Source organism: Coregonus lavaretus (genome assembly GCF_964263955.1).
Source record: "Coregonus lavaretus genome assembly, chromosome: 11".
Lineage (NCBI taxonomy): Eukaryota > Metazoa > Chordata > Actinopteri > Salmoniformes > Salmonidae > Coregonus > Coregonus lavaretus.
In genome coordinates this window covers 38,009,845-38,036,418 of record NC_139998.1, presented here as the reverse complement: position 1 = coordinate 38,036,418, position 26,574 = coordinate 38,009,845, and the positions used below count along the sequence as shown (strand labels likewise).

The 26,574-nt window shown below is 43.2% G+C and overlaps 2 protein-coding genes across 2 annotated transcripts; both read left to right on the top strand.

Moving 5' to 3' along the window:
* Positions 1 to 1,467: 1,467 nt before the first annotated feature.
* On the top strand, positions 1,468 to 16,087 carry spire2 (spire-type actin nucleation factor 2; the record flags this gene model as incomplete). Its single annotated transcript, XM_084171023.1, has 15 exons — positions 1,468 to 1,771; positions 6,997 to 7,040; positions 7,246 to 7,623; positions 7,738 to 7,812; positions 7,949 to 8,113; positions 8,217 to 8,303; positions 8,469 to 8,589; positions 8,717 to 8,883; positions 9,356 to 9,578; positions 13,657 to 13,784; positions 13,932 to 14,069; positions 14,301 to 14,368; positions 14,594 to 14,621; positions 15,359 to 15,456; positions 15,844 to 16,087. The coding sequence occupies 15 exons, from the start codon at positions 1,468 to 1,470 to the stop codon at positions 16,085 to 16,087; spliced, it is 2,268 nt and encodes a 755-aa protein (XP_084027149.1).
* A 1,325-nt stretch (positions 16,088 to 17,412) lies between these two features.
* On the top strand, positions 17,413 to 26,169 carry sntb2 (syntrophin, beta 2). Its single transcript, XM_084172399.1, has 7 exons — positions 17,413 to 18,329; positions 22,360 to 22,570; positions 22,742 to 22,949; positions 23,681 to 23,823; positions 24,025 to 24,221; positions 25,037 to 25,227; positions 25,326 to 26,169. Exons 1-7 carry the CDS (start codon positions 17,609 to 17,611, stop codon positions 25,416 to 25,418), a joined length of 1,764 nt encoding a protein of 587 aa, XP_084028525.1. The 5' UTR covers positions 17,413 to 17,608; the 3' UTR covers positions 25,419 to 26,169.
* The last annotated feature ends 405 nt before the right edge of the window (positions 26,170 to 26,574 follow it).

The following is a 26,574-nucleotide window of genomic DNA, read 5'->3' as shown; positions in this document are numbered from 1 at the left end:
AGAACTTTGATGCGCTCTAGAAATGTATACCTCAAACTTTCACCCACTTTTTAGATAAGAAAATATTGCTGTACCTTTCTGTTGTGTCAACCATCCATCCAAATCAAATAATGAATCCATCCAAATCATTACACGACTTTCAAGGAGTAGGACATTTAATGCAAACATATAATTAGGCTATAACTTTTAAATTGTATAAAATGACATCCTCACAATCGCTTGCTTGCCATAATAATCTGTACAACAAGCAACAAGGAATTAGCGACAACCGAACATTGAGGGACAATGTTGATTGGCAGGTGTAATGATGTCCAATGAGGTTGCAAGGTTAAAGTGGGAGGCAGGATCAGATCGGCACAGCATTGTGAGGTTGTGGGATGAGCCCCCAAGCGCGTGCATGTCTTTGTGCACAACTGCAGGGGCTTGAGAGCAATTACGTGATGACTTAGTACACAACTTTTAGGGACCCTATTGTAGTGACCCAATTGGCGCTGCTTTCAGAACTACTGGCTAAAAATATATAAAAGTTATGGAGAGTCTCTTTAACCATATGGATTTTTCTGTTCATAATCAACTTGTGACTTTGCTTGAGGGGGAATGCAGAACTATTTATTTTTGGACCAACTGGTGCATGAATAAATCAAAAGAAAAAATCTTCCATTTATAACTGTAATATTAATATACTTTTTATAAAGTGTATACAAAGGTTGTATGAAGGGTTTGTGAATGGTGTAGGCCTATTCAAGTTATGACACCTTTTCAAACAATGTTTATTATTGATTTATAAACTAGACTATCCTATATTAACTAATGATGAACAGTCAATAACTACTGAGAGTTATAAACCCTTTACAAGCTCTGGCTATGTAATGTTTGGCTATAATCGGAATTATTTCCTTGGGCCTAACCATAGGGGGATTGAGTCTCATGAATGAATTGCTGATGTGATGTATCCACTGCTTCTGTTTGTTTATCTAACAATATGCATGTGAGCGCTGACATTCTCACAGAGTGGAGGTCGCCACTTCGATAGATTTGTGGGTTGGTTGGATGATGCTCAGGCTGCGTGAGACAGGGGCGGAGCACAGGGAATGCGGGGATGCACTGCAGTGGAGCGGAGAATCTGGGGGACCCGACTGTCAAACCTGAGCGTATGGTCTATTCTCTCAATTACAATCATCTTTAAGGGTTTATTTATCTCTTCTTCATTGTTTACCAGTACTCGTCTGGCTGGTGGTCAAACATTTTCAACAAGATTGCCCCTTTTTGTCTTTGCAGGTTTCCTCCTCCCGCCTCCTCTCCTTTCCTTGGCGCTGATTGACATTCCTGCAGATCAAAGATCGCTTTCATTTGCTATATGGTAACTCGCAGCTGTGGCAGTTGAGTTGGCGTGCTGTGTGAAAGGAAAGAACCCTGCGTGAAAAGATAATGGCCACAGAGCAATGGGATAGGTAGCCTACCGCAGCCATGGCCAGATCAACAAACAGAAGCGTCAAGGATGGAGATTCAAGGGTGTCCGCTCCCACGGACCGGGCAGAGGCGCGGGACCTGAGCGATCCCAGGGAACTGTCTCTTGAAGAAGTGTTGAAATCCTACGAGCAGCCCATCAACGAGGAGCAGGCTTGGGCTGTGTGTTATCAATGCTGCAGCGGGCTGAGGGTGCCGCGCCCGGCAACTGTGCCCGGTGGAGTTTCCCGGGTGAAGGACCCGTCCTCTATACTCTTACTCAGGGATGGGATGGTTTCCCTACAGCAACAGCCCTGCAACAACCGTAAGAGAGCTCTGTTAGCTAATATTATTTATTGATCTAACTTCCGGACTGCCCAATGCTGTACCAAAATGCCTTCATTAACACCATAGCCTAGGCATACAATATAGCCTAATTTATTATAGGCCTTTCAGTTATTGCTCAATGAATTTGATATTGATTCGCTATTTGTATGCTGTAATTGCAACATGGAATATTGTTTATAATGGGCAATTCACGATAACAGAAATGGCTTGGATTATGCCGCTAGGCGAAATGATCAATTATTCATACAGTGCAATTCCCCCCTTGTATCTGCTACAAAAGGTTTCGAGTTAGAGGTATTGTGCAGCTTTGTGATCTGCTTCCCATTCACAAGGGATTAGGTTAAAGGATCTCTTGGATGCCAAGAAAATACCTGTCCTGCGTGCTCTGCGGGGCCGGGGCCCAAAGAAAAACTCGGTCAGAGTTGCTGACATAGCCCAGTTCGTTAGGCTATGACATGATAAGATAAAGGATACAACTGGGAGTGGAAAAAGATAGTAGGTTAGTAGATTACGAAATGTTGCGACATTAAGGGTGACTATGAAAATTACTTAAAACTGAGAGAAAAATATGAAATCACCTTATCACTCACTATGCTGATTTTCGGTTTCATTTTAAATAGGCTACTTTGTAGTGGTAATAGAATGTAGCCTAAACAAAACGCAGAAATGATGTCACAACACATTGGACAAAAGCTAATCCAATAGTTTAGGCTATAGATCAGTTGCTGAGATAGAATTGTATAGGCCAAATTTTTGTCCCAAATATATAAATACTTTTGGGTTTTTATTACTATTGAGAAATGACAAAATTCTATAATGAACAATGTAAATCATAATTAATAGCACAGACAGTGATTGATAGCCCACTACAGGGTCACTGTGGTCATCTTGTCTTGGGAGCTGTTTACTTAGGAGGGGTGTTTCTATGTTCTTCTATGTTTTCGTCACTTATGGAGCCATTTACAGAAGAGAGTCCGTCAATTTAATGAGGGCAACATTTGTGTCCTTGCTGATGAGCCAATTATATTGCATTGTTGATGCAGTTGGTCAGTATGGGTACAGTTAACAAGTGTTGGGGAAGCTACTCTGAAAATATAGTTTACCAAGCTACCAATTACTTCACACTGGAAGAAGTTAAGCTACACTAAAGCTACCCTTAGGAAAAATATTGTTTACTTAACTAAAGTTACTTTAAAAAGTACTTCACTACATCCAAACTACTTTGTGAAAAATTATCATATGTAAATCTGAAATGTCATAGACTACAAATTGCAAGAACAGTCACTTTGGGGTCATACAGTACTGCATGTTAACAGAATGTGCAATTTAGCCTATTAAACACAAAAACAATGTTTCAAGTGAAAATTAGGCTGGTCTGATGCCAAAAAATAAAGGAAATGATTGCCTACTTCACCCATATTTTATTTTTGCAAAAAAAAGTCGTGTTTAGTTCCAGTATTTAGCTACACCACTGCATGGCAAAAAAAGTAATGAACTACTGAAAACACTACCTAGATTTGAATTATTTCAACTACCAACAAGCTACTGCAAAATGCAGTTAAATTACTAGTTGAACTACATAGTTCACTACTCCCCAACACTGCAGTTTATTTATGTACAGTTTACTTTCATCACAGATCACAACCTGTCTGGTCATCACAATTAGGCTACTTAACCTCTGCAAATGAGGGAGTAATGAAGGTAATGAAGTAGGTTACAGAGATTGTTCGTTAAGGGTCAAGGTTACTAAGGGTGTGTTTTATATTATACAACGGGTGGGTCTAATCCTGGATGTTGATTGGTGAAAACCGCATTTAAGACGGTGTCTATTCCACAAATGACTACCGGCTAAAGCTATAAAGTTGAAATGCCTATTTACTCTGTTCAATCTCACTGGGCAATCGACTGGCTCATCAGCACAGCCAGGCAATTTATAAACTTGATCTCCACTGTAAAAAGCATCTAGACATTATCTCCAATTTCTTTTAGACTCGCATTTGATTTTCAACAACCAAGATTTGTATAAACCTTTCTGTCTCCAGCTGTCCCATAGTAACGAACGTGTAGGGAGTCGGGACGAGACAGACAAGCTGGCAACTTTTCTCAGCCAGTCGAAATCATGAATCAGCTGGCATAATTTTTATGGATATATACAAAGAAATGTCAATAGAAAACAGGTCAAACGAAACGAAATGCAGATAGTTTGCCGTCTTTCCAGCTTCAGTTTGAAGTGATTGTGTTAGCTGTGTTGTTGGCTAACTCCTCTGAACAACGGTGTCCTGACGAGCTAGCACATCTTCTATGCCAGGCGAAATCGCGTATCATTAGCTCATTGTTATGGATGTATCCAAATAAATGTCACTAGAAAACAGCTTAAACAAATGCAAATGCAGCTACTTTGCTGATATTCTGGCTGCACTGTTTGACGTGACTGTAATAGTTCTCTCTGATGCACTTTTACAAATGTTTACCTCCCTGTGTTTTTTTAAATGTTTGTCTTGTCCCCGATATTTCCATGTCAACAGATTCCAGGTCCATATTTTGAGTGTGGGGTAAATCACAGGGGCAGTAAACATAAAACAGCTCCAAACGGGGGGCCAGTGTGAAAAATGTATGCACTCACTAACTGTAAGTCGCTCTGGATAAGAGCGTCTGCTAAATTACTAAAATCTAAAATGTAAATGTAAAGAGATGGAATCTTGAAAACGTTGCCTGAAAGCGAAATAATTATCATCACCTGACAGACACAAGATGAAAGACTGCATGTTCTCTCCGAGACACTGGCCGTGTCCGAATACCCATACCAGCATACTAAATAGTATGCAAACATTTTTTTATAGTATGTGAAATTTAGAAAATAGTACTCCGAATGCGTCATCTGTGCGCGACTGCGTTGATTCCCGCCATTCGTTCATTTTGGTATAGCGCGTCAATTTATCTGATTATCAGCTGTTGTCAAACACATGAGTCAGAAAAAAGACGAGTGAATTCCACCAAAGATTATGGATATACTGACAAGATACATGTCTCTCCGCCCTAACAATAGGAGTCGTTGTCCACAAAGCGGCCGGCGGTCTGTCTAGCTCCTTTCTTTGGATTGGTGGATACATCTCGTTCTTGTAATCCTTTTTTGAATATTCGATGAGGATTGCTGACGTCAACCGCCTGTATTCAATGGAGAGATATGCTATGCTACTAGCCCCATTTCATGAATATGCATAGTCATCTTGAGACAACTCCGATATAAAGTGTTTTTTCTCAAAGTTGCCAGGATGTCACGTGTCCTACTTATATCAGTACACTCCTAACAACTTAAGAATTACGAAACTTCTATTCGATCAAATAAACCTCACCTAGCAAAAAAAACATTCATTTTTGTTGTTGACCAAATTCGACACTCTCATTGACCTCCATACAAAAACTCATTGCTTGCTGGGCGAAAAAACGCCACATGCTGAAGGGAGACAGATATTCCACGGAGTTGGGCCTCTCTCTTCTTGACTCTCTGATTCTACTTGATCAAATGCCGAAATCACTATGCCATTTAAGTATGTAGTATGGGCCCCGTGTAGCTCAGTTGGTAGAGCATGGCACTTGCAACGCCAGGTTTGTGGGTTCGTTTCCCACGGGGGGCCAGTATGAAGAAGAAAAAAAAAATTATGCACTAACTGTAAGTTGCTCTGGATAAATGACTAAAATGTAAAATGTAGTATGCTAGTATGGGTATTCGGGACATGGCCACTGTCTGTGTCATTGGTTACGTGACCCTAACCGGCCATAATGAAACCTGTCTAACTGCTTCAGAAAGGATCTATTACTCAGCTTCTGAGGGACTTGAATAGAAATGACTTCACGCTCCTGAGAGAGAACAGTACTATGACTCTGTGTCAGGCTGACTCTTTGTTCATGGCGCAGATCTATTCAGACAGGCTCTGTTAATCTGGGCCTAGTCCTGCTTTCATCGCTTTGTTCTGGACAGAAGGAGCAGCACTGACCCCTCACCCAGGCCTCTCCACTAGTCTTGGGTTCTGCAGCGCTAATGTGCTGAATGTGTGGTGTCAGGCCTCCCGGGTGTCATTACTGACATCTGAGCCCTGCACTTCTCTGTACACACAGAAAACTGAGCCATTACTGGCTAGCTGAGTTGTGACTGCAGCACATGAGATATATAGAATTTGACGACAATAAAATGAAAAATGCGCATTCTAGTCATACGGGATCTGTAATTAGCCCACCCAACTACCTCATCCCCATATTGTTATTTACATTGTTATTTATTTTGCTCATTTGCACCCCAGTATCTCTATTTGCACATCATCTTCTGCACATCTATCACTCCAGTGTTAATACTAAATTGTAATGATTTTGCACTATGGCCTATTTATTGCCTTACCGCCATAACTTACTACATTTGCACACACTGTATATAGATTTTCTATTGTGTTATTGACTGTACGTTTTTGTTTATTCCATATGTAACTCTGTGTTGTTGTTGTTTTTATCGCACTGCTTTGCTTTATCTTGGCCAGGTCGCAGTTGTAAATGAGAACTTGTTCTCAACTGACTTACCTGGTTAAATAAAGGTTAAATAAAACCATTTTTTAAATGGTGGGAAAATGATGCATTTTGTCAGCATTTTCTACTATATATTGTCTCTAATCATATTCATAAACCGAGTGGTTCCAGCCCTGAATGCTAATTGGCTGAAAGCCGTGGTATACCAGACCGTATCCTATGGGTATGACAAAACATGACTATTTACTGGTCTAATTAAGTTGGTAACCACTTTATAATAGCAATAAGGCACCTCAGGGGTTTGTGGTATATGGCTAATATACCACGGCTAAGAGCTGTATCCGTCCATAAGAACAGCCCTTAGCCGTGATATATTGGCCATATACCACACCTCCTCGGGCCTTATTGCTTAATTATACCCATAAAATGCAAAGTCAAAGGGGCAATCTGGGATTCAAACAACAACAAAGCGCCACCCTGCCAATTTTTTGGTAAACAGCTGAGGGGTGGGGCTGGAGAAATGTAACTGCTCTGAAATTCATAGATCGAAATGATAATTTGAACCATGTATTGTAACAAAAATGTGTGAGATGGATGGAAAACTGTAGACCATATCAGGGAGGTGAGCAAGTATAAAACAGTGTTTGCTAGTTATGCGGCTGCATGCCTACTTTTTTGTCTTCATAGATGACACAGACGGACCTCCCCTCCCACCTATTGCAGAGCGCCAGGTGAGTTTCTGAACCCCTCATCACCACCTTGTAACATACAACACACTGTCATGATAGGTGAATGCCAGCTATGATGCCACCCTGCTTTGCCAGTCTCCATATTTGGAGCAGTCCATCTTCCAAGCAGCCCTCCAGTCCTCTCTATCTTCACAGCTTGTTGTCCACTCCTATTTATTTCCTCTATCACTTGAATCTGTCTCCTCAGCTGGTCCAGTCTCTGGGCGTGGCCATCTACCAGGCCCTGGACTGGGGACTGGATGACACTGAGGAGCGGGAGCTGAGTCCTCAGCTGGAGCGGCTCATTGAGCGCATGGCAGGGGGAGATCACAGCCTGGGGGCTGACTGTGGTGGTGGCAACGCAACTACAGATGAGGGCTACAGTGGTCAGGAGGAGGAGGAAGAGGAGGGAGAAGAGGGGGCTATGAGGCCAGTGGGTACATTACGTCAGGTGATGACACTTTGCGCTTCCAGACTGGCCAACCCTGCCCTTGCCCCTGAGCACTACCAGGCTGTGTGCCGAGCCTTGTTTGTTGAGACTCTGGAGCTACAAACCTTCCTGACCAAAATCCGAGATGCCAAGAAGGTATGTTCCTGATTTGTTTATACCAGAGATTACAGATCACTCACATGTAAAGCACTGAAATCATTGTTAACTGAATAGTGGTGGTATTATCAGTGTATTATCATTTCTCTGTAGATGCTGAAGAAGATCAAAACAGAGGATCCTCAGGAAGATAGAGCTGAGATCGATGCACTTAAACAAACAGACTGGGTGAGAAGCGGGGATTGTGTATGTTTATCTGTGTCACTGTGTGTGTAGATGAGGATATGTGGTATGTACTGTATGTTCCTTCATTGGGTTGATGGGGTGTGTGTGTGAGGTACATGAGTGTATGTGTGTGTTTCAGACTCGTCTCTGGGTCCAGTTGATGAAGGAGCTGAGACAGGGGGTGAAGCTGAAGAAGGTACAGGACCAGGAGTTTGACCCACTGCCCACTGAGTTCAGCCTCACACCTTTTGAGATGCTCATGCAGGACATCCGCACCCGCAAGTTCCAGCTGCGGAAAGTCATGGTGAGCTGGGTATTGATACTGATAAGAGGACTCTTGATCAATGGATCAAGTAGTTATTTCTCCTGTATTTATCTCCCAGCCCTCGCTCATTTTGTCTCCATAGGTGGATGGTGACATCCCTACGCGGGTGAAGAGAAATGCCCATGAGCTTATTTTGGACTTCATCAGGTCTCGCCCTCCACTCAAACCAGTGAGCGTCCCTTTCACTACAATTTGTTTTGTTGACATGACTGCAGTGTGGCTGTGCCAGTACCTTGGATGTCACAAGGTGTCACAGTCTGAGACTGGGTAATATGTGTCTGTGTCTGTTTCTCCTGTGTTCTCAGTCTGTATGTTGTGATGTGTTACATGCTAGGCGTCAGAGCGAAACCTGCCCCCTCCTCCTCAGGAGAAGCAGTCCCTCCATGAACGTGTCCTGGCTGAAATCAAACAAGAGCGCAAACTGAAACCTGTGGACCCACCCAGCTCCAAAAGATGTATGGACATCACTGTCACTACATTAATACTTAGAGTTATACATGTAGTATGTTCATATTGTGGAATGTATTCTAAGTAAAATGTGTTTGAGAGTTCAGTGTTTGTGTGTTGTGTTTCATTCGCCAGCATTTGGCTCCCTGCCCTGTCTGGCACACACTTGCCCGTGTGATTTCAAATCTACTTCCTGCATTGACCTGTCAGTCTCAGAGCTAGGGTCCCGTCCCCCTTCTCGTCTCCGTGTTCTGCTCAAAGCCCCTACTCTTCAAGAGATGGAGGAAATGAACATTTTGGAGGTTAGAGGGAAAAGAGAAGAGAAACTATATTGTTTTCTCATTTAAATGTACTACCTCTTACATTTAGAATACTGAGAAATAACAACTACAACATCCACCAACACAGCGTCTCACACAAGCACTCATGTTTTCCTTCTTCTTCTTCTTCTTCTTCTTCTTCTTCTTCTTCTTCTTCTTCTTCTTCTTCTTCTTCTTCTTCTTCTTCTTCTTCTTCTTCTTCTTCTTCTTCTTCTTCTTCTTCTTCTTCTTCTTCTTCTTCTTCTTCTTCTTCTTCTTCTTCTTCTTCTTCTTCCTCCATCACCTCCTCCTCCTCCTCCACTTCCATCACCACCTCCATCACCTCCTCTTCCTCCTCCATCACTTCCTTCTCCTCCACCTCCATCACCACCTCCTCCTTCTCCTCCTCCCCCCTCCTTGTCCTCCTCTATCTCATCCTCCTCACTGTTGTCCTCCTGTCTTGTTGCTGTTGCAGGATGAGGAGTCTCCAGACAGTGGGGAGCGCTGCCGTGCTGAGAGTTTTCCCACATCTATGAAACGGGACCGCTCCTTCTCAGAACACGACCTGGCTGAGCTCAGGGGGGAGATACTCCCCTCGCTGTCCGACTGCACCCATCTGGAAGGGGCCGTGATGCGAAGGGGGGAGAGACCATGGTTACACATGCTCTCAGGGGCTGGGCCACCCTCCACGCACAGAGGTCAGTAGGCTCACTGAGACTCCTTTCACTGCAGACAGTTTCAGGTCTTGGTAAGCAGAGGGAGACATTTACTGTAATATGTATTAATGTGCTACTGCAGCTCCACTCATTAGGCTACTTACTGTAATATGGTTTATGAAACAGATATAGTGGTATTTTCGTCATGTCAAATGTTTATTTGTGTTGTAAAGCAAGCCTGACAAAAAAATAATATAATTGCAATGGAAAAAACATTAGTCTAAACCGTTAAAAAACGTTTTAAAAAACAACCAATGCTATAGAGGACTTTGTAAACAATTCTGAACAAGGTTTGTTATAGTGTTTATATCTTATTCAATGTCGGGAGGCAATCACATATAGGCCTAATGTGTGTCAATCCATTCTGTAAATTGCTTACAATGATTTCTTGCTCAAAGGGTTTTGTGATGGATACTAATCAACGTATAAAGACGTACAGATAGGAACTAGCTCAGTAAAATACTAGAAGGACAACAGTTAATGGGTTTGATACATGTTTTTCTTTCATATCATACCCACCTTCTACGCCCCTTAATTTGTGAGATGTGTTGACCATAGCTAGGAGAGAACAAAAACAAAGGTGGTTCAGTGACGTCTCCTGTTCTACCACTAGGGGGATGTCAACCCTTTCTCATCACACGCATGCCAGAAATGTCAACAATGTCATCATAAGCAGCTGATTTATGTTAGCCTACATGTAGCCTGCTATTGTTTTCTAGTTTTCTGGTCCTCACTCTAACCCGGCTCTAACCCTGCTCTAATCCTAGCTCTAACATGGCTGTAGACTCCCATGGTGTGGTTAGACTCCATAGGAGTCCACGCAGTTATGTCTCAGGGTTACTTAGTTTTTTTTTATTTTTTTTTATTTTACCTTTATTTAACCAGGTAAACCAGTTGAGAACAAGTTCTCATTTACAACTGCGACCTGGCCAAGATAAAGCAAAGCAGTGCGATAAAAAACAACAACACAGAGTTACATATGGGGTAAAACAAAACAAAGTCAAAAATACAACAGAAATACATATATATACAGTGTGTGCAAATTTAGCAAGTTATGGAGGTAAGGCAATAAAATAGGCTATAGTGCAAAATAATTACAATTTAGTATTAACACTGGAATGATGTGCAAGAGATGATGTGCAAATAGAGATACTGGGGTACAAATGAGCAAAATAAATAACAATATAGGGATGAGGTAGTTGGGCGGGCTAATTTCAGATGGGCTGTGTACAGGTGCAGTGATCGGTAAGGTGCTCTGACAACTGATGCTTAAAGTTAGTGAGGGAGATAAGTGTCTCCAGCTTCAGAGATTTTTGCAATTTGTTCCAGTCATTGGCAGCAGAGAACTGGAAGGAATTGCGGCCAAAGGAGGTGTTGGCTTTGGGGATGACCAGTGAGATATACCCGCTGGAGCGCAGACTACGGGTGGGTGTTGCTATGGTGACCAATGAGCTAAGATAAGGCGGGGATTTGCCTAGCAGTGATTTATAGATGGCCTGGAGCCAGTGGGTTTGGCGACGAATATGTAGTGAGGACCAGCCAACAAGAGCGTACAGGTCACAGTGGTGGGTATTATATGGGGCTTTGGAGACAAAACGGATGGCACTGTGATAGACAACATCCAATTTGCTGAGTAGAGTGTTGGAGGCTATTTTGTAAATGACATCGCCGAAGTCAAGGATCGGTAGGATAGTCAGTTTTACGAGGGCATGTTTGGCAGCATGAGTGAAGGAGGCTTTGTTGCGAAATAGGAAACCGATTCTAGATTTAACTTTGGATTGGAGATTCTTAATGTGAGTCTGGAAGTTGAGTTTACAGTCTAACCAGACACCTAGATATTTGTAGTTGTCCACATACTCTAGGTCAGACCTGTCTAGAGTAGTGATTCTAGTCGGGTGGGCGGGTGCAAGCAGCGTTCGGTTGAGTTGGAGGCTACTGAAGGAGTGTTGTATGGAATTGAAGCTCGTTTGGAGGTTTGTTAACACACTGTCCAATTAGTGCCTTCTTCCTTTCCATTTCGCATAAAGAAAGTTGAGTCTTTTAAGTACCAATACCTAGAGTTGAAGTCAGAAGTTTACATACACCTTAGCCAAATACATTTAAACTCAGTTTTTCACAATTCCTGACAGTTAATCCTAGTAAATATTCCCTGTCTTAGGTCAGTTAGGATCACCACTTTATTTTAAGAATGTGAAATGTCCGAATAATAGTAGAGAGAATGATTTATTTCAGGTTTTATTTCTTTCATCACATTCCCAGTTTACATACACTCAATTAGTATTTGGTAGCATTGCCTTTAAATTGTTTAACTTGGGTCAAACGTTTCGGGTAGCCTTCCACAAGCTTCCCACAATAAGTTGGGTGAATTTTGGCCCATTCCTCCTGACAGAGCTGGTGTAACTGAGTCAGGTTTGTAGGCCTCCTTGCTCGCACACGCTTTTTCAGTTCTGCCCACACATTTTCTATAGGATTGAGGTCAGGGCTTTGTGATGGCCACTCCATTACCTTGACTTTGTTGTCCTTAAGCCATTTTGCCACAACTTTGGAAGTATGCTTGGGGTCATTGTCCATTTGGAAGACCCATTTGCGACCAAGCTTTAACTTCCTGACTGATGTCTTGAGATGTTGCTTCAATATATCCACATAATTTTCCTTCCTCATGATGCCATCTATTTTGTGAAGTGCACCAGTCCCTCCTGCAGCAAAGCACCCCCACAGCATGATGCTGCCACCCCCGTGCTTCACAGTTGGGATTGTGTTCTTCGGCTTGCAAGCTACACCCTTTTTCCTCCAAACATAACAATGGTCATTATGGCCAAACAGTTCTATTTTTGTTTCATCAGACCAGAGGACATTTCTCCAAAAAGTACGATCTTTGTCCCCATGTGCAGTTGCAAACCGCAGTCTGGCTTTTTTTATGGCGGTTTTGGAGCAGTGGCTTCTTCCTTGCTGAGCGACCTTTCAGGTTATGTCGATATAGGTCTCGTTTTACTGTGGATATAGATACTTTTGTACCTGTTTCTTCCAGCATCTTCACAAGGTTCTTTCCTGTTGTTCTGGGATTTATTTGCACCTTTCGCACCAAAGTACGTTCATCTCTAGGAGACAGAACGCGTCTCCTTCCGGAGCGGTATGACGCCTGCGTGGTCCCATGGTGTTTATACTTGCGTACTATTGTTTGTACAGATGAACGTGGTACCTTCAGGCGTTTGGAAATTGCTCCCAAGGATGACCCACACTTGTGGAGGTCTACAATATTTTTTCTGAGGTCTTGGCTGATTTTCTTTTGATTTTCCCATGATGTCAAGCAAAGAGGCACTGAGTTTGAAGGTAGGCCTTGAAATACATCCACAGGTACACCTCCAATTGACTCAATGATGTCAATTAGCCAATCAGAAGCTTCTAAAGCCATAACATCATTTTCTGGAATTTTCCAAGCTGTTTAAAGGCACAGTCAACTTAGTGTATGTAAACTTCTGACCCACTGGAATTGTGATACAGTGAATTATAAGTGAAATAATCTGTCTGTAAGCAATTGTTGGAAAAATTACTTGTGTCATGCACAAAGTAGATGTCCTAACCGACTTGCCAAAACAATAGTTTGTTAACAAGAAATTTGTGGAGTGGTTGAAAAACGAGTTTTAATGACTCCAACCTAAGTGTATGTAAACTTCCGACTTCAACTGTAGGTTGGTACTTAGTCTTAGAGGTTATGTCCTGTAGAAAGTATTTCTACTAATACCTAGCCTACTTTTTATTTCCTCTGACCCCAATTGAGTTACTCTCTTGAATGTTAGAAAAATGGACCTCATATCATACTCATCAAAGATCCACTGTGATCTGATTTGCAAATGTTTCTGGCAGCTTGTGTTATACCCCACTAAAAACAAATAGATAAAACATGTCACCACTCATTTATCTAATTGCCACCTAATTTATGTAGCCTACACTTTTGGATGATCAGAGCTCTGACTCAATAGAAGAACATGGACTGTGATTCAAAGCTTCTCTCTCTCTCTCTCTTGCTCTCTCCTCTGTGTCTCCATCTCCTTGTTCCCAGCCTCTCTTCCTGTGCCAGGCTGGGTGCCGCCCTCCCCTGCCCGTCTCTCTCTCAGCTCAGTGGATGAGACCACAGAGAGAGCTGAGACCGGCTCCAGTTCTCGGAATGGCAATAAACACCAGTGGATGGTGAGTGGCCCATTATCTTTGATAACCTCTCCACACTGTTTACCCTGGGTGTTCTCTGCTCCACTTCAACCTGACCTGACCATTATATTATACTAGCTAACTCCCTCTACCTACTCCCCCCCCCCCCCCCCCCCCCCCCCCTGTAAGGAGGAATTCAGTCACCCAGTGGAGAGTCTTGCCTTAACAGTGGATGAGGTCATCAATGTGCGTCGTGTGCTCGTGAAAGCAGAGATGGAGAAGTACCTGCAGAACAAGGAACTGTATTACAATCTGAGGAGAGGCAAGGTACAGGCAGTGACGTCACATCCTTTGGTAGCGTTCTCTCAAAACCTTATGAGCGAGGTTCTATTTACAGTATGATAACATTCTCTCAATGCCTTATGAGTGAGGTTATATCTACAGTATGATAATGTTCTCTCAAAGCGTTATGAGCGATGTTCTATCTACAGTATGATAACGTTCTCTCAAAGCCTTATGAGTGAGGTTCTATCGACAGTATATGTATGTGTCTCGCAGGTGTGCTGTTGCTGCAGAATTAAGTTCCCCCTCTTTTCCTGGCCATCCAGCTGCCTGCTCTGTAAAAGGTGAGTACACACTACACAGTATGTATTATTACATTAGTACATGCTCCTTTTGTAATAACACCATATTCAATTAATTTAAACTTGGTCCCTCTCTGCTCAAGAAGCACAAGAATAATGTTGTTTTTGACATACCATTGTGGGTTTGATTGAATAGTGTTCTACGTGTTTTTGGCAGTGTAATTCAGGGGATTCTTAACTCTGTCCCTGTGGTTCTCTCCCCTTCAGGTCTGTCTGTGGATTCTGCAGTGCAAAGGTATCCTACAGTCCCTTTGTCTTTGTCTGTGTAAATGCAAATTAATGTTCTTTGAATGTGTAATGTTTTCTACAGTGCTTTTTGCTAATGTTGTTTGTATTGAAAATATCTATTTTACGAGCAAAAGGTATCTAAGATATTCTGTGTTGGCTCATAGTATTATTATGTGCTTTTAATTATGTCAATTATTTTCAACTGTGCCTCAGTCACCCACCAGACCATTTGGATGTGTGGTTCTGTGCTATGTAGGTTTGAGGTCTGGGCTGTTGAGTTTGTTGTGTGAGATTGCAGTTTGTCTGTGCTGTGTAGTTCTGTGTTTTTTAAGTTCATGGTTCTGAATACAGTTTGTGATTGTGCCTTGAGGTTCTGTTGTGTGTTCTGTTGTATGTGATGCTATATGAGTGTATGGTTATGTTTGGTGATTCCTTGCTTGTGTTTGTGTACAGTGAGGTTCTGAGTTGTGTGAGTTTATAGTTTAGATATGTGGTTCTGTGTGGATTTGGGTGCCTGTGGTATGTGGTTGATGTTTTGTGACGTTGTTTCTCCCTCATACACACAGCTCTGTCTTTTCTCATATTTCCTAATCATATCAAGTCTGCCATTTCCTCTTCACTTTCTCCTGCCGATATGATCTCACTCAGTTCTTTAAACGTCCTACTCCACCTTCTCTTCCTCCTCCTCCTCCTCCTCACCCATGCCTATTTTAACTCTCTGCTTTCCCTCGCCCTCTGCCACAGATGAAGATTCCTTCCAAGAAGATGGCCCACATCCCAGTCTACACTGTGGGCTTTCACAGCAGCCCAAAGAGCCATGGTCGCAAGAGTGAGGTCTACAAGTGAGTCTTATCTGTCTGTCTGTCTTCATGGCCACTGAACTGGATCTGTCTTTACCTCAACAGAAGAAGTCTTTGCTCACCCCAGCCAATAGTAACTTACATGCTCAATCCAATCACTGTCCTTCCTCTAGATCTCTCAGCATCTGTTGTATAATGCCTCTGGTTCATCCAGATCTCTAAGCAGCCTTTTTGTAGTAATTACCCATCCGATTGCGCCGCAGTCCGTCTTTAATATCCCCCTGCAAGCTCCTACAGATGGGAAGGGCCTAGAGTTGTTCCAAACCATGTGACCTGATCAGGAAAAACTCCAGGCCCAGAATGTTCCTGGTCATATTATATACTGAGCGCTCCACTGATGGATTATAACACCTCGCTCCCTCTCCACAGATCTCTGTGTATTCTCTCCCGCCGGTCTGTGGAGGAGGAGTTCCCCCACCTGTACACCCATGGCTGCAGCCTTCGGGATGTTTGTGCAGACTGCACCAAGTTTGTGGCTGATGTCATCTCGTCCAGCCGCCGGAGCCTGGACATCCTCAACAACACTCCCAAGAGGGAGAGAGCTACGCCCAAGCCACACCCCCAGCCTCACGCATCACCACAGCCACCCACCTTGAAGAGAAAGGACAAGTGAATAGATTGACTGTTGGTTTACCCCACCTCCTTAGCAGGGTGCCCCTCTGCTGCACTACTAGCCCACTCAAACCCCCCCCCCCCCCCTGCTGAAGTGCTTGTTAAGGGTTGTTTCTCTGCCTCCTCTGTAGAGAGGTTCATAGGACATGGCCTAGGGACAACCATATAAGACTGCCTTATCACACATATATTGACTTCACTCCCTGGTTTAATGCACAAGCAGAGAGGAAAGGCAAAATACGAGGGAGGAGGAAAGAGGTGAGAGCGGAATTGATGAGGATGATTGGAAAGAGGAGATATATCTACTGTAGGAGCCAAGAGTTTAAGGTGTAGGCTAAATATTTAGCTCCCTAGTTGCCTTGTTTTAGTTATGAATGTAATACAGTATACTCTTTTAACACCAAAATAACACATTTTTCTGTGAACACATCTTACATTGACACACCTCCTCAGAACACTTAATTTTTTTCTGGAATGTTAAAATGACACTATGGCAGGCTGAATAGAAGAGATATTTCATTATAAGTATTTTTTTAGTTTAGAATGTGCTTGGATTATCTGTGATCCAACTTGATGATGCACGGTGGCACCGTCTTTCTGACTGCCTGAATGTAATCGGGTCCGAGAGGACCAGTAAGGGTCAGTTCTGGGTGAAAGTGGTCCTGGAAGGGACCTGTCCCATTGGCACCAAACTGGACTGGACCCCAGCCTCCTATCTCTGCTGCTTCAGAATGACATTAACCCCCTTTCTCACCCTCGATGGCCCTGTGCGATCTGCTCAAATTTTCCAATCACCCAGTAAACCTCAACTGCAATAAATCTAATGTAAAAAGGAAGTCCTATGTCTACAGTGTGGATCTGTCCATCTCCTTCCTTGGAAGGCTAAGGAAGCCTTAGACTGTAGGTATATTTCTATAAAACTGTTGTAGTCTAGTCTGCTTGTTGACGTTGTGCTACCATGAGAAGATCTAAAGCTTTGTTAGATAGGTTAAAAGGTCAATGAATTGTTCACTAATATGCAATAGCCTACATGTTAAATGCTATTATCATTCATTAATCCATTAGATACACCTATATAAGAAAGTGTCTGTTACAATGTAATAGACAGGATAATAGAGCCCTATAGCAAGAAGGGAGATGGACTAGCCTTCAGAATATAAAAAAAGTAGGCCTATGTCTGAAGAAGGTAAAAGTAGGCCTACATGTCTGGGAATTTCTTGACACCCCGCCTCTTTCATGAATAAGTAATTTAAGGTCCCATTCATTGGCTGTTTCTGTCATCTGGCTCGGAGTTTTTACTCAGCAGGCTGCCGGCTTTAGCACGCCAAATGACGAGGAAGTACATCAGAGGCAGTTGAGTCCCTTCCACCCTTTTTAGAAAAATGTCCTTCAATTTCCCGCAATCTGTGCGTAAGTGGGTGTGTCAAATGTAGTGTAGGCTAGTGCTTGGGTACCCTACGCACTCTGAAAAGAGGAAAAGTTCATCATGAGTTTAGTCTGAAACCTACCGCGGACTACCAGGATGGCTGTCTGGACACGAGCGGACAAAAATGGTCAATTAGACCTTTTGCTCCGGGACCGCTGGATTCGGGTAGCCGCCGAATTGACCCGCGAGACTTTCACATTAACGGCCGAAGCAGAGATACACGCGCACGGGAACAACTTGGATTACAACAATTCAGCGGGCCTGCGAAATGGAATGTCGAACGGAAACGATCCGGGGTTAGCGTCGGGAAATTCGAACCGTGGTCAAAACTCGAACCCAGAGCAACATCCGAACCATGGTGCGCTAGGACGAAGCGTTAGCCCAGCGTGCGGGGGCATCAATCGGGGTCACTACGACGGTTTTAATAGCCCCAGCTCTGGCAAGTATAATCGCGATAACGGTACGAACTCTGATTTTGGCAGCCCGGGGTCCAGTTACGGTAGTCCTGGATCTAGCTTCAGTTCCAGGCATGGCGAAACTTCCATCAATTTAGAATCCGGCGCATCGGAAGCTGTGCGTAAAGTTAGAGTTGTAAAACAAGAGTCGGGCGGGTTGGGGATCAGTATCAAGGGGGGTCGGGAAAACCGAATGCCCATCCTCATATCCAAGATCTTCCCCGGACTTGCAGCTGATCAGAGTCGGGCTCTTCGGGTCGGCGACGCGATCCTGTCAGTCAATGGAAATGACCTCAGGGAGGCTACGCATGATCTAGCGGTCCAGGCTCTAAAAAAGGCCGGGAAAGAGGTTACGCTTGAAGGTAAGTTTCCAAACGCAATAGCGGGGATTTGAGAAGGCCAGTCAGTCTGACAGCAACATTCAGTAGTAGCCTAAACAATGTTCGCTTTATAGCCAAATACAACTTTATTCTGCCTCTTTTTAGAAGTTGTAGCCTAGGCCTAGGATGCAGCTGTGGGCCGAATATTGCGTCAGGAAATAGACACACAGAAATACCAAAAATAAGATAATGAGCAGCCAGTTGGATGATTAACATTCAGTATATTGAACTGATTGATGCCCAGGCTACTTTTCCATTTATTTTCAACGTAGCCAGAATTCTGGCCATGGTTTTAGGCTACGATGTTTACTTTCTGGCACATTGCCAGACCACAGCGCATAGCTATAGGTTACTATGTAACCAGTTCACACTCCACAACTGTTGATGGGATTTTAAAGGGGGCGGTGTCAATTGACTCAACGTAGCCTATCATTTGGCCTATTGTAAACAGGAAAGTATTGCACAGTGGTGACAAAATTAGCTACATTGGATTTGTGGCATTGGATTATTTTAGGTAAATCATTGTATGCTAAAACAGTGAATCATCATGTTTGTGTGCTCTTATATTGATTTTAAGAGTACTTTGTTTCCCCGGGGGTTGGAAACAACTGGTCAGTGGCTGAAATGCACTGTGTGGTGGTTAATGTTTTGGAAATTAACCCAGCATGAATACTGAATAAGGTTGGATGTAGAGAGTTGGTTAGTGTGAAGCAGTTTGCGTCATTTAGCAAGTCAAATGAGTTCTCACTATAACCCCCAAAATAAAGTAGTATTTTCTGCTTGTCGTCTGAAATAGGCCTAATAGTCCTAAATAAGAGTTTGTGTAATCTGTGTCTCTCCATTGCGGGCAACCTGGGATTTTGTTTAAGGAATGTGCCAGTTGCCTGTCACTGTTTGTTAGAATGACAGGGAGTGAGTTGTGGTGTTTGTAAATGGACCCCAATTCCAATCTGTCTGCATTCTCCTCATCCTCTGAAGACTCCGATAGGCCTAACCACAGACCGACATAACGTAAGGTCAGAATGAGGTTTCAATTTCCAGACCACTATGTAATGTACACAATACATAAACGCTAGACATTATGGCAATTAGTGACTTCACATTCCTGACCCAGGTTGCTTCCAAGGCCTGTGTAAAACTCTCACACAGGCATGGATTTTGTGTTTCTAACTAATATGATAGCTGCTTTATTTAACCGTTCATAATAAATATGAGCTCACTGTAATGGACATGTAATAACTGAATAACGCTAGTCAATTGGATCATGGCTGTCTTGTTTAGTTTGTCTGATCGTTGGTGGATAGAGGAGGAGGCCATTGTCTGGTTAAAAGGAAGAATAAAAACACTACAAAGAGACAAAGACTCTATTCATAAAATGGGGACAGGCCCGATTAGAGACAGTTATTTTCTTATGCTCACAAGCCAAAACTTACTGACCAATGACCATTGAACATTTCACTTGAGTCTGCAATGCATCATAAAAGCCACCACATATAAAGTATGAATCCAGGTTAATGTTGTATGTAACTAATTTAAGAAACACTGTCGTTATTGATTCATATCAGTGGAAAAAGCACATTTGCTCTCCAGTCTCTCTTTCTTTCTCATCGTTCTTTCATGTTTTTTTCAAGTTGTCTGTGTTTGTAAACAGAGATGGATATCCACATAAATATATCTGAGTATAACCTACTTAACTAAGACATTTGTATGTGTGATTCATTGCATGGACAGTGTAGTAGCATGTGCACTTTGTATAATTTTTATTTTTTTAATCCACATACTGGATATATACAATGCTAATTGGCATGCCATCCTTTTGTGATCCAGGTCAGGGTGAAAAGATGTGAGGAAGGGGGGCAGGTGTGTGTGTTTGAATGGGAGCAGCAGAGGTTTTTTTTTTGTTGAGTGGGGGCAGGTGTGTATATTTGAGGGGAGCAGAGGGAGCCTCTCCAGAGCCTTCTACAACCCCCCTACCCCCTCCCAATCTGGGGAGTCTGACACACTGTGTGCTGCCAGGCCTTTAATGAGAACAGTCTGTGGCAGGGGGAGGGGGAGAGAAAGGAGGGTGAAGCTGGACAAACCACAGGGGGATTTTGGTCAGAAGAAAAGCAGTGGTAAGGGTCTGGGGTGTAAGCGATCACTTAAAGTCATACCCAGGTGAAGGCTACAAGAAGAAGAGAGCAAATGTATACATGATCAAACCATGGGGAAAGGAGCAGGGTGCGCAACAGTGCATGGGTTTGAACCACAACTCATTCAGCCAAATATGAGTTGTAGTCGGTCATATTACCGTGGCTCTACTCCCCTTCCTCCTCTCTGTGGCATTCCTCTGCATTGCTGTGGGCATAGAGGTATGGAGGGAGAGAGACGGACAAGCTCCGCTATGTGTGATGGCACCTCTAGGGACCTCGTCTCATCTCTTTCAATCTCTCGCTCTCTTCTTTTATTTCCTTATTTCTTTCCTTCTTACACACACGCAGACATGCACACACACACGCGGTCCTCTGTGTAGTGCCCTAATTAAAATCCGAACTGGAGCTGAGTGACAATGCTGACAGTTCTAATGAGATCTTTAAACAGCACCAGAGAGGGACAGTGAGGGCATCTTCTGGAACCAACTATCTGACTCAGAACTTTTCACAAAGTTTTAACTCCATGTTGGGTGTGGGACACACTTTCTCCTCGTTCACTTCAACAGAAAACACTGCCATAAAACACCAACATCCTCCTTGTTCCAATGCAGTCTGCACTTACTCAAGCAGAGAGTGTTGGCAGATAGAGATGTAGTGGTAAGCTTCCAAGCCTCCAACATGTATCTTTCCTCTGAGTGCGAGCCAGTGTCATAATGTCTTTGTCACGTATAGCTCAACCTGTCATGGCTAAAGCATATCCGTACAGATACCAGAGCTACAGTAGAGTGGGGACGCAGGAATACCACACACAGAGACAGAGCCTGTACTTAAACATACCATGACATTTATAACCACACTGGAACACTGCAGTGGTGTTGTGACTGGAAAAAGTATTGACTGAGCATCTTTACAGTAAATGTTATGATTACGTTAAAACTTGATTCGTCATTTACTACTCCTCACATTTCTGCACTAAATCATGTGGCTGTGTGTATTGGACATATGACACTATGGCAGTGAGTATAATCTATATTTTGCTCCGTCAGGATTCGCTGTATGACTGTAGCAGGCTCTGTCCATCTTGATTTCTTCAGGGTTGGGTTTGGGTGGGGGTTTCGTCATGCTATAGCTCATGTCTTGAGGGCCAGCCGCTTCGTGAAACACACACACACACACACATAAACACATACATACACACATACAGTACATAAACACACCAAAAGACTTGCATAAGCAGAAATATTCACTGACACTGTTAATAAGAACAGTGTGGTTTGCAGCGTCTTGGAAATAGGTTCCAATCCTTGGCCTAGTGCCTCACCTCTACCTCCCTCACACACACACACACACACACACACAGTCCACCCATATTCATTCTAGATGTTTGGGCCAATTACTTTCACAACCCTAATCCTCTCCTACATGCAACAATTACCTCATATTTTCAGCTCCTCATATCGAGTTTCTCAGTCAGAGCAGAGCAATCCAGATGACTAACATACAGCAGTAGAAGTGAGTGAGAGAGAGACCGTGCGAGAGAGAGAGAGGGAAAGCGAGAATGGAGGAGAAGTGGAATAGGCCGCTGGACCAAATTTGGAAACTGAATCCATGATTTCAGTCAAAGCTATTCTTCTCCAAGCAGTCGACCTGCCAAGCACACAACTGCATCGCCAACTCTCCCACTCAGAGCAACTCCACAAGAGACTAATACCTCCTTATAAGACATTTATTACTCTGTAATTGAGCGTTGCAACTTTTCAACCACAGTCTGAAATATGATCAATCATGTGTTGCTTTTGGACACACTTTTGTACAACTTGAGGTCTATGCATAATTAATCACTAATGTTCTTTATTTTGTGTCTTTCTGCATTTCGGTAGTGAAATATATCAGAGAGGTTTCCCCACTGTTTAAGAAGCCTTCCTTGGTGGCAGACCTGCCGTGGGATGGGGTGCGTCCTCAGTCCCCCAACTTCAGTGGAAGTGAGGACTCTGGGTCCCCCAAACACAGCGGGGCCAAGGACCGGAAGATCATCCTCCTCAAAATGTGCTTTATCAGCAGGAACCTGACCATGCCTGACCTGGAGAACAGGTAAGATCTGCATTGTGTGTGTGTGTGTGTGTGTGTGTGTGTGTGTGTGTGTGTGTGAATGAGAGAGAGCAATTGAAATGCAGCATATGAGGGAAAATACGAAACATAATGAGAATGTTGGTTTGGTATGTTTAGTAAGATAATGATGATGAGGACTGTTGACTTCCAAAGGCTCATGGAGCTGCACTCTCCTGATGGCCAGCACACGGTGGTGATGCGCTGTAAGGACGGCCCCAGCGCCCACTCCTGGTTCACAGCCATCCACACTAACATTGCTGCCCTGTTGCCCCAGACCCTGGTCCACATTAACTCCTACCTGGGCTCCAGCACCACCGGGTCACACCCCCAACTCAAGCACATCAGCTGGCTGGCAGAACAGGTACTGCACTCATATAGACCTTCAGAATAAATTACACAAACACACTTAATATTAAGCAAAATAACCAAATTGAAGGACTGTATGCTGCTGTCAAGTACACTTATGTACAGATTCACACATACAGCATTGTGTAGTGTTGTTCAGTCTTGTACAATAGTGCATGTGTACTGTAAAGAGTTAAATGGATCACTGTGTTTTCTGAACTTTCAGTTGTGATATTCTGTAGTCTTTTAAATGTGCTGTCTTATATGTTGTGCAAATCAGAATAAAATCAGAATGTATTTCAAGTGCAGTTTACATGGGTCACAAGTCACAGCACACTTTACACATAATTAAAAAGAACAATAGAGAAAACACGATTGAAGAAAGGGCAACAATGGGGAAAAGAGAGAAACAGCTGAACAAAATGAATGCAGCAAATAGTCCACAGGGCATAGCAGCATGGGAGCAATAGTCCACAAAGCAGGTAGCGGTGTAGTGTCAGTATACCATGTTAAATGTATAGATATTGTCTGTGTGTGTTTTTAATTGGCCATGTTGAGGGTTGACAGGAAGCACTTTGAGACAGAAAACCAAAGGAAGCTGCCGTTGCATTAACTATTTCCTCTGGGCCCACCTAGCATGACACACACACACACCTACACAAACAGATATGGAAAATCTCATCAGAAATGACATGAGCACTTTGACACTCACTTCTCTCATGCTGTCTCTCTTTCTTTATGGTGTAGGTCCAGCTGGATGGTGGGCGGCACCAGTTCCGACCAATCGTCATGGCACTGACAGAGAAAGATATCCTGCTGTTTGAATCAGTGCCATGGAACCGCGAAGCCTGGTCCACACCCCTGCTCACACACCCACTACTCGCCACAAGGTAGGACAACAAGTTTGCCAGGCAGAATTAGAATGAAGGTTGTATCTCTCTTTTTATGTCTGTCTGTCTGTCTCTCTCTCTCTCTCTGCCTTTTTCACTCTGCGATGTGTTGGCATTTTGTTATCATAACTTATGAATCACTGGGAGGCGCAAAGAGTGAGCTGATATAACCTTTTGTGGTATGTTCGCATTTCTCTGTAGACTGGTGCACTCTGGCAGTGCCCGCAGTTCCCCGGCGCAGGGGGCAGACCTGGTGTTTGCCACTCGGACGGGTACAGGGCGGGGCATCGAGTCCCATGTGTTCCGGGTAGAGACACACTGGGACCTGTCCTCGTGGACCCGGGCACTGGTGCAGGGGGCGCATGCTGCCGCAGAACTCATTAAGGAGGTCTCCATTGGTGAGTGTGTGTGTGTCTGTCTGTAGGTCTGTATGTCTAACATTGGTGAGTGGATGTGTGTCTGTATGTCTAACATTGGTGAGTGGATGTGTGTCTGTATGTCTAACATTGGTGAGTGGATGTGTGTCTGTATGTCTAACATTGGTGAGTGGATGTGTGTCTGTATGTCTAACATTGGTGAGTGGATGTGTGTCTGTATGTCTAATGATGGTAAGTGTATGTGTGTCTGCATTTCTAACATTGGTGAGTGGATGTGTGTCTGTATGTCTAACATTGGTGAGTGGATGTGTGTCTGTATGTCTAACATTGGTGAGTGGATGTGTGTCTGTATGTCTAACATTGGTGAGTGGATGTGTGTCTGTATATCTAACATTGGTGAGTGGATGTGTGTCTGTATGTCTAATGATGGTAAGTGTATGTGTGTCTGCATTTCTAACATTGGTTTGTCTAACTATCTGCATATATTATTGAGTGAAGCTTTGGAATCACATGATTCACTTCTCACTGTGATACAGGAAGTAGCGACAGAAAAAAGTGAATGTACCAAAAACACCAGTGGGGAAAAAAAAGTTGTAAAGGAAGAAGCTTAGTCAGTTGGGGGAATGTTTCCACTCAATAGAGAACAATAGTTGGCTGCTAGTATGTGCTGGAAATGTTCAGTCTTTTCCTTCCCTATTCCACTGCAACACAAACATATTCATAAACTTTTTCACACAGGCACATACATACTGTTCCAATTACACACACACACACACACACACACACGTTTACTTTGTGCAGTACTGTTCTCACACTTCCCTCCCTCTGTCTCTCAGGTTGCATGCTGAACAGGCAGGACGTTCGCCTCATACTGCACTATGAGAAGGGCTTCACTGTGACCCGGGAGCCAGGGGAGTCTGCAGGGGGTGCTGTGCTCTACAGATACCCCTTCGAGAAGCTCAAGATGTCTGCAGACGACGGGATCCGCAACCTCTACCTGGACTTTGGAGGTCCAGAGGGCGAAATGGTAAGCTACATCACTGTTAGAGTGCAATGGTCTAAAAGTCCATTGAATGTATTGATTCATGTACTGTTTGTATGTTTTATCTTGTCTCATTCTTTCAGGTGTTTGACCTGCACTCTGGCCCCAAGCCCATGGTGTTTGTTCTTCATTCCTTCCTGTCTGCCAAACTGACTCGTCTGGGCCTGCTGACGTGAAGTGGGAAGAGGCTGGAGTCGGGAACATACCCATAAATATTCATATTTTTACTATGCATCATTCATCACAGCCTTCCAATATACTTTTGGCTATTTTTATGCATGTACTCTGTTCTTGTCAGGCGAATGAGTGATTTTGTGATGAACAGAGTATGTGTTTGTTCATATGAGCATGTGTACATGCAATTGGGTTTCCAAGTTGATAACTGAGTGTGAGTGGCCTAGAGCATACTGCCAGAATGAATGGGTTTATACTTTTGCATTTCTGTTGGCTTTATAGAGTGCCTGTTACTCGAAAACTGATTATCTAGCACATTATCCAAAATGACTGTTATAATCAGGATTGCCAACTGTGCCTTGTTAAATGTTATTTTTAGTGTGTGTATAAGTATTTTGTATTTTCAAAAGGTAATAGGTTTAAAGCAAAGTAAGCTTTCAACAACAAGTAGTATTATTCTTATATTGTTAACATGCTATTTCTGTACTGTTTTTCAGTTAATTATTTTGTATGTATATCCTATGTTTAGCATTACTTGACTATGAAAATGTGATGCTATTTTTGAGCATTTACAAAACCATGGTGTAACACCAGTGACCCCTGTCATCTGCCTCAAAGTCAACCTGCTCTCCAGTAGGCTAGTCACACTGCCAAACCATTGTCCCATGCTGCCTGAGAACACCACTTCCCTTTATCATTCCCTTCTGCATTGGCTCTAAGCCAATGCTTTCTATTAAAGCTCATGAGGTCATACCTAAGCTTCTCTGCCTTTTTCTGACCTCATCTTTTTCTGTGTTTCCTGAGGAAGTTTTGTATACACACAATGCAAACATGATATTTACTGTCAATAGGCATCCACAGTAAAGTCACTGAGCTACAAGCTGTCTGCTAAGTGTTCTGGGGAATGTTTCCACCCAGTACGTAATTAAAATAAGCGATATACCTATAAAGAACGTTCAAAGATGTTCATTCAGCACTATGATATCTGAGAAAACACAATTTCAGCTGCAATATGGTACCTCATCATGTCCATTTAGTGAAAGGAAGCGTTGGATGCTTTTACTAGCACAAATAGGATGCTATTCTTTTATTTTGTTTTATCATCTTGCTGTATGTGACCTCTGTCTCTGTGTCCTACATATGTTAAAGCTCTTTTTC